At 47.3% G+C, this 12,777-nt stretch overlaps 1 protein-coding gene across 1 annotated transcript in view; it reads left to right on the forward strand.

Moving 5' to 3' along the window:
* Positions 1 to 3,071: 3,071 nt before the first annotated feature.
* Positions 3,072 to 12,777, forward strand: part of NXPH1 (neurexophilin 1) — a 320,216-nt gene continuing 310,510 nt past the window's right edge. The window contains exons 1-2 of the mRNA XM_019030340.4: positions 3,072 to 4,590; positions 5,440 to 5,603. Of these exons, the coding sequence (XP_018885885.2) occupies positions 5,550 to 5,603 (54 nt within the window). The 5' untranslated portion in view covers positions 3,072 to 4,590; positions 5,440 to 5,549. The remainder of the gene's footprint in view (positions 4,591 to 5,439; positions 5,604 to 12,777) is intronic.

The following is a 12,777-nucleotide window of genomic DNA, read 5'->3' on the forward strand; positions in this document are numbered from 1 at the left end:
CTCCGTCTCAAAAAAAAAAAAAAAAAAAAAAAGAATTCTGCAAAAGTAGTGGAAATAGCTTTGGATCTTTTCTAACCAATATTCATAAGTATAATAAGGATGCCACTTTGAGTGTAGATTCTCATAAATCAGTGACATTAAAAACATGTACAGAACAATTTACATGAAAAAGTAATATGATGAATTCAATGCAGTCAACCTCTGACCTAGAAGAAAGGTTATGAGGGTGGAGCAGGGAAGAAATGCAGAAAAAATCTTTGGCTCAAACCTATAAACACACTTGACTAAAAAATCTTTGAAATGCACCAAAAAAGAATGTTTTTTCAAACTGTTAATATCTTTGAAAATCATAATGCAGTATACAATTGTTTTTTGGGAAGCAGGTAAATTTTTTAAACCTGCATTTAATCATAAAAGGTAAAATAAAGGAACTTTAGAATTAGAAATCATTTAAAACATCATGTAACCTTACTTCTGCATTATACAGAGGAGGGTACCGAGGCCAGGGGAATATTTAGGCACTTGTCCAGGACTATACAACATGCAAATGCCAGGTTATGCTGAATTAAGGGCAGGAGGGTGATACAGTCTTTGTAAGTTTTCTATCACTATTAGAAAAAAAATAGGTACAATGCAGTACTATGTACAAAGTGATGTAATTTGGCCTGAAGCTTAAGCAAGACCACAGCTGGATGCTTTGTAACAATAGTTCTCTGTTTTTACTTGGATTTTCGGTAGAATATGATCATATTGAGGTGTTTAAGACAGGTTCATTTTAGGACAAAGTTTTGTAGAACTCAATCTGTCTCTTTATGTCTCTCTTCTCTCCAGCCCCAAGATAATTCAAACCTCTCCCTTCCCTCTCCCCTGCCAAAAAAGAGAATCATACAAATGAACCAAACCAAAATAGATAATTACATTTAACAGAACTATCAGTATATGTCAGAAGATTCTAGTTTAATTTCTTCTGGTTTTAACTTTCAGGAAAGTTAATTTCACTATTTTCTTTTGATGCAGCCCATTTTAACCCTTTAAAAATATATTTCTTAGAGACAAAGGTCTATATTATTTCTCATACTGTTCATTTCAGGTTGGACCAGGTAGACATGGGGAAAAGCAGACGCAGAGGGTTGTGTTTTACAGTGGTTATCATTCATACTAAGTTTATATGTGTATTAAGTTGCATTGCACACAAAGTTTGGAAACAGTATTTCTGAAAGAATTTTCAACATGAGTAAAGTCAGTAAAAATTGGTACAAACACTATACTTCTTAAGGTAATCACACTTTTGTTCTCACTCAATGAAGCTGACTGTTCATGTATTCTAAGAGTGCATTTTAGAGTAGGATACTACTTTAAACAGAAGAATGTAAGAAAATCATGCTTTTATTGCTCCATTGTTCTTTATAAAGCAAATGATAGGAAAAAAGGAGGGTGAATGAACCATTCTTGTCCACTTCTCCCCCAATATTATATTATTAAAACTGGAGTGGTTTAGCAGAAACAATGATACATTTTTCAGTGTTATTTGGTGGCTCAGTATCCTTTTCTGGTTGAGTATTATAGGAGATGAAGACCCCTGTGAAATATGAAAAATGACAATCCGCCACTGTTTTATATCCCAGGCCAAGTGTCTCATAGTATCCAGCGAAGGTTGAATGTCTGGGCAGAAGATCTCAGGTCATTAACAGAAAAAGCTCTTTGGCATCCTGTGTCATAGAACAAAGTGTCAAACCTGTTTCCATTACCAGGTGCCTGTGGTGCTTTTCTTAAATAATCAGTCCCATTCAGAGAGACATTTTAAGGTCTCTGATCATCTTTCTATTTCACAAGCAGTATTTTTTTTAAGGCTAAATGGCACTAGAAGCAGAATGTTTTTAAAGTAAGGTTTAGAAAAGAACTTGGTATATTCCAAAGCTAGCCGGATTCTTTCTCATTTTCCCAAAGGTCAGACAGAAGTTCAGCTCTGACAGCATTGTAACTGGGCATCCAGATAGAGGCAGGCAACATTTGCTCCAGCTCTACACTCCAGTCTGGGAGGCCTGGGAGCTCCTGTACAAATAGGAATCAATTTTAGGATAGCCTCATGAATCCTAGAGGATGGAATTAGACAAAGCTTTTTTTGCCCCTGCTTTGACCATTTGGCCTCAGATACAGGTGCCCCAATACTTTAATTTTTTCTTTAAAGTTTAAAGTTTTTAAGAAAATGAAATAGCTGGTAAGTGAAAATAGTCAAGAAAACATTGTAATTATGCTATATGTACATGTGCGTTTTTTCTGAAGTGGATTTTCAGAGACACAGTTAGAAGGTGTGCTTCACTGCTTTATTCTGCATATGCCCCAATGAATTCCAGGAGGTCACAGCAGTAGAGTACAACTTTTGAGATTAGAAGAGCTTGCTCTTTAAAGAGTTATTTTTAGCTGGAAGGGAGAGTGTAGACCTCAAAGTGCTGGCAGGCGTGTTCTACAGTGGGGATCTAATTTGGAGGTCTTTGGAGATCTGATTCCAGGGGAAGGTCTCAGTGGGGCTCCTCTTGCCTCTGCTGCAGGACTGGGTGGCTCTGCTGATTGTCACTGCCTTGTTTGAGGGGTGGTCTCCATCATCCAGGGGAATTCAGCCTGTGGTTGCCCTGGGACCTATTGTCTAGAGTGTACATTGTATCTAGGCCCAGACCTGCCAGAGTGTCCACAGCCACACTTGAGGAAAGGACATCCCAGACTCATTAAATATCACAATTCGATTTTGATGTCACTAACTCAGGTTCCTGAGATAAATTTCCATACAATTCCTACAGATTGATATGGATATGTGCATCACCCCAGGAGAGGCTCTGGTGAAGGGCAGGCTTGGAGATGCAATGGGCAAGGTTGGGGAAGAGATATCCTCTTCCGGGTTCCGATTTGTGCCCTGAATTTGGGCAAGCTCAAGGAGCACTGGCAACCCCACCAGCACCAGAAGAAGCTGGTCCTGGCTGTCTCCCGAGACTGGTGAAACTGCTCTGGTGGTGGTGCACTGGAAGGGTGGAGGAAAAAAAAAACAAAAAACAAAACAGGGTTTGAGGGGAAATGGCAGGGACACGGTAGAGGCACAGAGATACAGAGACCTAGAGTCAGAAATCCTGAGTGAGACACACAGAAAGGCAGAAAAAGGCAGAAAGATGCTGAGGGACAGAGACGCAGACCACAAGAATGACAGAAGAAGGAGACAGAGAGAGAGAGAGGGAGTGAGAAAGATACTGAGAAATAGGGACAGTAAGGGAGAGACTGAGAATGACAGAGACAGCCAGAGTCGGAGCACAGAGGCCGTGTCTGGGAGACGCTGGTTGAGTGGGAGGTGGCAGTAGCGAGGGAGGTGGTGACGGCTCGAAGCATCCCCCGTCCTCCTCCTCCCCCTTCACGCTCAGCCCAGCCGGCGGCGAGGAGTCCAGAGCCCAAGGTCGCCCAGTCCTCTCGGCTGTCTCGAGCTGAATGGCTGGCAGTCTGCGGCTCCCCCGCCTCCGGCCCGGCAGCCACAGGTCGGAGGCGCCCGGCGTCGGCGCTCGAGGCCGGCAGGGGCGCCCTGCACCCTCCCGCGCCCTTCCCCGCCCTACGCTACTCCCGGCTGCTCTTCCCGCCACTCCCCTGGGCTTTGCGATCTTCCCTACGCCCCCCGGGAAGGGGGCGCTGCGGCCACCGAAGACACCGCGGGAGCCACTTGTCCCTGTGGGCCCAGCCCGCGAGAGCCTGAGAGCCGGATCTGTTTACACAGGGTACTAATTAGTCTTTGAGGAATCATTCACCCACGTGCCAAAGTAATTGTCCGTGTCAGGAAGGTAGGCGTGCCAAGCCGCGGCTCCGCGGAGAAACCACGACCACCGAGCCCGCCGGAAACCCAAAGCGCTCCAGAGCGTCCCCGGGTGGCCGGGCAGCACCAGGGACAGCGCCCGGGACTCCACTGGGGACCGGCTCCTGGGCTTCCCAGCGTCGCGGGTAGAGGTACAGCTGCTCCGTGTGCCGCAGGCTCCAGATTCTCGCCACCCCACCCCTCCCTCAGAAACTCGGACTGCTCTCGTCTGCCGTGTGGTTCTCTTTTCTTCCGAAAGGCCAGTGTCTTATCTGTCAACTCCAAGTCCAGAGGACTTGCTCAGTCTCCTCCCCTTAAGTCATTTCCACCATCCTCAGGCAGCTGCGGGAAGCCGAGAGTCCTGGACTGTTCGTCCAGGTGCCAGCGCTGGCAGTCCCAGTCCGTCCGGTGCAGCAGCCCGGTGCATTCCCCTCTCTCCCTCCCTCTTGCTCTCCCTCCCTTTCTGTCTTCCTCTCTTTCCTCCTCTACTGCTCCCTCCCTCTCTTGCCTCTTAAGTTTCCTGCACCTTGAATCCAACTGTGCCAAGCCTTGGCTCCCGCGAACCAATCCTGAGTGCGACCCGGGCACTGGGACGGCGACTTCGCCAAAGCTGGACGAGGCAGCCGGACCCGTCTGCGCTCGAGCATGGAGACGGAGCGCCTGGGAGGGCACGTCCGGGGCGCTGGAGACGCCAGGCCCGAGTAGCTCCTCCATGGAGCCTGCCCAGAGCGGTCCCTTCTCGCAGGATTCGCCCCAAGTCCTGTGCGGTACGTACCCTTTGCCTCCACTGTTCCCGGAGGGTACACCTGGGAGCGGGGTGGTGGGCACGAGGAAGGGACGGCAGGGAGGGGCGCTGGTTAGGAAAGAGAACAAGCCTGGCAGGTGACCCTCACAGCTCGGAGGAGGCTTCTTCTCTAGAAGTTAGCGACCGGCTGTACCCTTTGGCTCGAAAAAAGTAGTGCTAGAGATGTGACTGTGAGCATTCGTGGGTATCTCTGTGTGCGCCAGGGGTTCGAATGGGTAAACTGAGCCCTGCTTTCCTGTATGCAAATTGCATTCTCTTTCCCCACCCCCACTTCACCGAACGTGTTGAGATACCTAGCACCTAATCGCGGTCAGTTCTACCTACCCCTTCCTCTCACCGCGCCCCCCTCGCTCAATCTCTCTCTCTCCCTTTATCTTTCCCCTCTATCTCTCTCTGCTGGTGTGTACGTGTGTGAGCACTGCCAGGGCTGGCGAAGAACCAGCCGCCGCCTTTAGTCCGAGCCGCCGGGCCACCCAACACTAGGGCAGGTCTCGCTGCCGGAGAAGCCTGGGCTCCGAACCAGCCTGCACGCGGCTCAGTGTGCTCCGCCGCCTGGGAACTCGCACCCGAGGAGCGCAGGGGGCAAGGAGCCCCTCACCCTCCCTCTCGTCCGCCCGCCCGCCTGCCCAGCTGCGGACCGCGCGCTTGCTGGTCTCAGGCGCTGGATTTACTCGCTTTTCAATTTTTCGTACCCTCCCTCCCTTTTTTTTTTTGGTCCCCCACTGCCCGCTACAACCCCCTTTCCCCGCTTGATTGTCAAGCCTAACCTTGCCCGCGTAGTCATGGGATGTCTAATTTTATTTGCATCTAGGCTGCTGAGAGCGCTCCTTGCTCTGTAAAGTGGATGTCAGGTGGATCTATGTTTCTGAAGGAACAAAGACTCAAAGAAGGCACCGCCAAGGAAGTTTGAGACGCGGGAGAATGCAGGCTTCGTGCTGGTACGTGCTTTTCCTCCTGCAGCCCACCGTCTACTTGGTAAGTCTTGGAGGGTTCGGGGCTTTCGCATTCTTACCCCGGCCGGGAGGCAAGGAAACTGGGGACACGCGGGAGAAGGGTTACGCCGCCAGTTCAGTGAGAGCAGCTTCCTAGCAGCTGTGTTGGAGCAACTTTGGCAAGCTGGTCTCTGGATTCCTGCGGATTTTCCGGGGTTCCCACCCCATTTTCTGCTCCAATCCCCCAGTCCCCTGCGCGTGATTCTGAAAAGGGGCTAGGGCGCCGCAGACACCCTAAACCCAAGGAGGTAGTGAGATGGGGTGCTTTATGTGATAGAAGGCCAACGAGAAGAAGTGGAAGGCAGGAACTCTCAGAAGCTCATGCACAGAGTTTAAACGAAGGGAAGTGGGGGTGTAGTTGGGGGGTGGAAAGAACAAATCTGCCCAGGTCTGTGAGTTTAAAAGTGAATCTACCCACCCACTTCCCCGATTTGGAGATGAGACACATAAAGAAGCACAGTTAACTTTCTTTGACTTGTAAGGGTTCCGACAGGATAAGTTTAACTATCAGGGGTACTGCAAGCAATCGGAGTTAGGACAGAGATACTCCAGCAAACATGTCCACCTTCCTCTCGTCTCGACCTCCCCTTTTCATCAAATAACTAAATCCCATCTCCAGTGACTAGTCCATTATTAGGGAATGGTAGGCTTTGTCGCCAGGGAGAGAATTCTAAACAAAGCCGCGGTCCTTGTCCTTCAGTAGCAGAGTTTTCCGGGGGGCTGGACTTTGTACACTGCTGGAACTCGGCTCCTGGTTGAAGAGCTTTGTTGTGGTGAATTGGTAGCTGTTTGTGCCATGTTGAGACAAGGAGAATGAGATATTTCAGGTCTGGCTTCTGGGGTGGGAATGGGGGAATGGGGGTAAGGGACACTTGTGCCCTGCTGGTGAAGTTGTGTTCAGTGTCCCGACCCCCAGAGCCCATCCTGGGCTGCGGGAGTGCACCGAGGGCTCGCTGTGTTCTGTCTAGGGGTGAGGTGCGCTAAAGCAGCCCGAACTCTCTGATGGGCTACACCTCTGATTGGAGGTGATACTGGCGCTCCTCAATCCCAAGAGCCTTAGATAGAACCCATAAGCCTGAAAGAATTGCCATCCCTACAATTGACAGCGTTTCTCGGCCGTTGCCCTGGTGCATGTGACTGCAAAGCTGCGAGTTGTGTGAATTCTGTGTATGTGAGTGACTACGTATATATATGTGTATGTGAATGTATATTTAACCGATTTCAGCTTCAATCCAAGAACCCTCGATGTTGCCTGTCTTTGCACCTTTATCGCCTGACCGTAGCAGCCGCGGACGCCAGAGGGCGCTGCGCATCAGCGTCCTCGCCCACAGGACACCTTGGGGTAAACAGGTGAAAGCCAGGGCAGCCAATCCAAAAGAACAGCCTTTCTGACTCTGTCACCGAAGTCTGTGCCTTTACCCGCTGGAATGCAGGCGGAATGCAAAAAGTGTCCTTCCCATTTCCCATCTTCAATCATTTTCACCCCCACCTGTGTTCAGTAAGCCCACTGACATTGAGAGACCATGGATGGAGGGCAGAAAGTTTGGCCAGAAGAAATATAGAATTTTTTTATTGAGAGATGGGGAGAGGGAATGCAAAGTGAAAGCGACGGGGGCGGGGGGTAGGTAATTTTAAGGATTCCCTTGACCATCGTAACCCGCTTGCCCTTTTCCTCTGCATACCTTTATGCCTGACCTGAACTTGAGGACTGTTCTTACGTCCTTGGGCTGTGCTCACACACACGGCAAGGGCTTGTGGCTATGGTGCAGTTTATTGCTTGGAGCAAGGATTTCGATAGTCTGGAAAATAATCTATCAAAAGCAGAAGTGAAATCAATACGTTGTGTTAAATTTTAAATGTGTTTGTTGGCAGTTAAACCGTTTTCCACTCATTACAACAACAGTGCTGGATTTATTCTAATGCGCTGCGTTCTCAACAACAAGCGCATTAATTCTTCTTTAATTGTAAACTGGGAGCATTTGAAAACCATTCAGTGTGCAAATTATGCTGATTCAATTACCGTTTAGTTACAGACTTCATTACCTGAATGCCTTTTGGCAATACAGAGAAAGGAGACCATTTTTCCAATTTCACTCAAAACAATACGAAATGTGAACAATAAAATAGAGAAGGCGATTTAGAAGTCCATTCTTTTTTCTCCAATCTAAAGTACTTTTGTGTGTCGGGGACTAGAAACCACATGCACCACAAAAACTACAGCTGATGGCTGTGACCCAAGGCAGTATTTCCAGGGATTGTAATCCCATGGATATTTGCCAGCAGAATTCCGAGCTGTTTTCCTGAAGGAGCAAAAAGCTGACTTCTACCATGGAAATGAATTTAAAAGGGTGAATTGGGCAGTCATTTCGGGATGGTTTTAGGCAAATAAAGAAGTAGAGAGCCTTGATTAAAACTCTAGGGCAATGAACCGATCAAGAAGTGATCAAGGCTTCTTTCTTCGTCTATTTCATTAAATACCAGATACAGTTAACTGGATTGATCATTTGTTTGTAGCTGCACATTGGAAGATTTTATCCCTTTGTAAGAACCTGCACTGGATGCATACAGATTGTCAGGAGCTGCTTTAAGTTACATTCAAAGAAGGCAAGAGTGGCAAAACCATTATTTTAATTTTCTCTTGAACTGACATAAGCCAGGGAAAAATTTGATGGATAATTTTTGACTTTGTGAGCTCACACCACTAGTTAAGTGCCTGCATCACTCTGTTTATGCCTTACCTCTTAGCTGATATCTCAGTGCACCTTGACCTTTAAGCCCATGGTATCCTAGTTATGTTTCCCAGGGAGTAATCACCACATTAAGTCCATGAAACAAGGCTTGTCTAGTTATCTCCTAAAGAAATATTTAGGCTTCTGTTTAAAGAGAATACCTTAAATACCCCCAAATTTGAGAATAACTTCTTATGAAAACTCTGCAGTAGGTCAATGCCCCACACCAAGCCACAGTTTCCTACCTGTATTTGGGTGAATGTTTGCAAAGTATGTTTCTGGGCCCGGGATTCTTTGAATGCTTTAGGTTGAGGATTTTTGTGTTTTTTGAGAGACAAGTCTGTCCTAGTTCAAAATAGAAGCTTATTTTAGTACTTTAATGGGAAACTAATTAGATATGTGCCCACAGAGTTACCTTCTGAAGCATGTTAGCTGGAATACTCAAAATCCACCACAGGACAAGCTCCAGCCATAAATGCATGGGGGTGGGAAACTAACTTTTAAAAATAAAGGTAAATAAAATTTCAGACTATTGAATGTTATGTATTGCAGATTTAAAAGCCTGAATTCAATAGGAGAGAAGTCTATGGTTAACAATGCTTATTAAAAATAATAAAAAAAGTTTTGCAATCTTTATTCTCTTATTATTCCTGGACCAGTTCCAGGATATTTTCAGTATAATACAATGGGATGGCAGGATGATAGCATTTTAACTTTATTGAAGCATATATTGAATAAGCTAGAAAAATATGGTTTCTTGCTGTGAAGAGTGGGGGTTCTAACTTGAATCAGCCTCATTGGATCAAGTAGAAGGATAGGCCAGGACACCAGGAAAGCATCTCCCACAGGGTGTGGCATTCTGTTTGCGGGCTCACCTGTGGTAATTCTCAGTTAGAGAGGTGAGTCTAATGAGCACTTTCTGAGCATGCTAATGAAAAAGTTACTCAGAAATTGAATCCAATGCATCCAACAAGGCACTGTATAATGTTACTGTGACTAGTCACCCATCCACAGCTCTATTCTAATGAGAAGGGGTCCCACCATTTCTGCTAGGAATTAAATTGCTAATAATAAAGTTGCTTTTTAAATCAAAATAGGCAGGAATTAAAAATCCTTTCTACACTTGTGCCACAACATTATGAGCCATCTATTCTCTCAAATTTGGGATATCCTTAAAATGTGAATTCCACACCAATTGTTTAATAGAGTTTGGAGAGTAATTAATGTATCTATGGGACCACTACCTCTGCACTGTGAAAAGCTAGACCATTTGGGTGAAATCCACTCATTATGAAGATGGCTGTTAAAATATATTGGAGCTGGGGGAAAAGCAGAGGGAGAGAGACCAGCAATGTGTTTTCTTTGGACTAGGTATGTGTGCTTCTCATTCTTTAAAAATTAAGCCAGCTGCACACTGAAAATTCTAATCAATTTGAGCTTATTACTGAAAATAAACAAAATAAAATAAATTTCCTGACAGTGGCTATTAAGTGTTCCCTATTAAGGCTAGTTCTTGGAGGCAGTACTAAAAGTTTCTCATTCCACTGCATTTCCTGACTCTTCTACTACAGACCAGCCTTTTAGATAGATACAGGATTCAGACTAGATTTTTGGAAGGCCCTCTACCCCAGCAGCACAGCCTTAGAACTCATCAGTTTTAAGATGTATTCCTGAGCTCTGGGGGACACAGAAGTTGCTACTATTCTAGGCATTTCCCTGAAATGTTCAACTTTCCATTGACCAAGAAAGCAGCTCGCCCAAGTGTGTGGGAAGCACTTGGGTGGGACACTTTTCTGCCCCATTTCCGGAAGGATTATCTTGGTCTGAGGCCTTCTAGTGACAGCTTTAGAGAAGCTGACTTTAGTATTCGGAGAGAACCAGGATTGCTCCAACTTTCTCAGCGGTATTTTTTCGGAAAGCCATTAAATTCGTGGCTCCTCTGCGCGAAGTTGATTTCTATTTGGCTTTGAATTGTTGACGGCTATTTCTTCCTTAATGAAAGTGTTGTCTGGGTGAAAAATATATCAGGTGGCTGGGAAATTGGTTGATTTTTTTTGAGATAGGTGCCCAATGTCCTATTTTTCTATCTGAGGAAAGATTTTCTGCAGACTACAGAAATTGACAGCATTGTCCGGGTAATAACCGTCGTCGACAATATTTTCGAAAGGGCATTTGAGTGACGAAAGCATTTAGATATTGCTTTTTCAAATAAGAAATTTTCTGCCCTGAGCTTCTTTGATTTTATAGGGGGTGGGGAGTTGACTAGGGGGGCGATGGGGAAGAAGGAGCCTCGCATTGGCAAAGAGATGCCTTCCCCATCCTCCCAGTCCTGGAATACCAAGGTGCTTGTCAGCTTCACCTGGAATTCCTGGATCTGAAGAGCCCTCAAATAATTCGGCTGCGAGTCAAAAGGGAATTTCGGGAATGAGGAAAAACACTCTTCTTGCGCTCCTGTAAAGCAAGTGATGGAAGCTCTGAAAGTTTGCCTGTCAAGTGGGAAGTTAGGAAGTGTGCGTTCTTTCTGATTTTTTTAAAAATAAAAAGTGTCTAGCTTTGATTCGATTCAGGAAAGCTCCTCTTGGGCAACCATTGTCCGTTAGGGGCTTCAGATCTCATTTTAAGACCTTAACAGTCCTCGCCGTCCTAATTAAGGAAAGGCAGGCGAGCCTGCCAGCAGAGAGCGGTTGGGTCAGCGGCTTCATGGTGCAGCCGAGTCTCAAAGCGGGTCTGCACTCTCGCCTCCCTCTGCATTCTCTTAGCCACTATTTGCCTGGTCCCGTCGAGTGTGTGCAGGAAGTTTCAGTCTTGATTTATCCACTAGTCAAGTTCCCGACCAGCTCTTTTTCTGGATGTCAGCACTAACCCCCTCCCGGAGCTTGGTAAACACAGCGCGCGCATTTTTCTGCCTCAGATTGGCATGTTGACGACTCTGCTTGAAGGAATGTGACAATAAAGTGGGAAACCAAAGCTTGGCAAGCACTTAATCAAGGATAAAAAGGTTCCGCTGTAAGGATGTCACTCAATTTATTGTGAAAGTCGAATGAATTACGTTTAATGAAAGTGCTCCCCAGATGAATATTACCAGCAATTTCCTGAGTTGGCTCTGTCAGCTCGAGATGAGGAAATGCCAAACCAGATCAGAAAAGAGCGCCCGTCTCAATTACTATGCAAGCTTTCCAAGAGCGGCTTTTTATTGAGATGATATATATTGGCGGCTTCTTCAAACCCCTCCGCGCGCCCAAGAGCGCGTTTGCGCATTTTCCAAGTTTGCCCTGCCCTCGCGGGTTGGTGGCTGTTGTTTAAACTTCTGATGAGCGCGCTGCGTTTCTGCTACGGGATGAAAACCTAATTACCTCCTCTGTAAACAGCTTTCCCTAGTATATTTTATTGATTGCGGAGGTGGGAGCCGGCAGGGGGTCTGTGGGGGTGGGCGGGGAGGGGATTCTCTTGCTCCTGTGCCCTCTGTTGCCGAAAGTTCCTTAGGCGTCTAGTCAGGGGTTCGGGGTGGTGGAAAGCGAGATGGCGTTGGGAGCCAGGGCGTTGGGACTGCACAAGCAGTGGGGTCCCAGGAGCAGCAAGACAGTAGCGCCTCTCGGGCCTCGGCTTGCGAAAAGCTTTCCTAGCTCCTTCTTCCTATAAATTAATGAGGGTATTTTACTCGTTCAAGCCGGAAATACGATGGGGAGGGGGAGACACAGGCCGCATCCAGAGCGCATCGCCTCATCTGCATGAGAATGGAGAACCGGGAGGCTTTTCTTGTACTGTTTCTTTCTCCCACAATAAGACAAATTGCTGCTTAGAAAAACTGAGTGTTTCCTTAGAAACTGGCTTGCGGGGGCTCTGCGCGTCCCCGCTGAACCTGCCTCTGGCCGCGCCTCGCCATCACCCCCGCCGCCCTAATGGATTCTGAAGCGAAGGATCCTAGCTGCCGCGGCTAAGGGCGCAGGGGGAGGCCGCGCGTCCTCGCCACACCGGAAGGAGAGGGCATCCGGCTCACACATCCCACCCTATGTCTTAGACCCCGTCCTCACACATTGACTTTAAAAGGCCTTTTTCCTTCGTCTTCTACAAGAAGCAAGAAACTTTTTTCGACGTAGGCTTCATACCCTCCCTTCGGAAACTCAGTCCGCTGACCAAAGCCGTAGTGTTCAGGCCCCGGGGTTTCCGAGCCGCAGTGGCCGCCGCCACAGCTGCGCGCTTTATTGTCTGCTTTTCAGTCGCAGGTGACCTCGAGCGATCCCGACAGGTTTATGGAAACACAGATGCAGCCCTCTCGCGTCCGGAGCCCAAGTCCCCATGCAAAAGCGCTGTTTCTGGGTAATTTTCGTCGACGCCACCAAGCTTCGGTGCTTTTGGGACAGCGGGCTGGATAGCGGCAGTTTTCGGGAGATAGGCCGCAGGCTATAAGATTTGATCGCGGGCAGGCGG

The sequence above is a fragment of the Gorilla gorilla genome, chromosome 6 (genome assembly GCF_029281585.2).
Source record: "Gorilla gorilla gorilla isolate KB3781 chromosome 6, NHGRI_mGorGor1-v2.1_pri, whole genome shotgun sequence".
Taxonomy (NCBI): domain Eukaryota; kingdom Metazoa; phylum Chordata; class Mammalia; order Primates; family Hominidae; genus Gorilla; species Gorilla gorilla.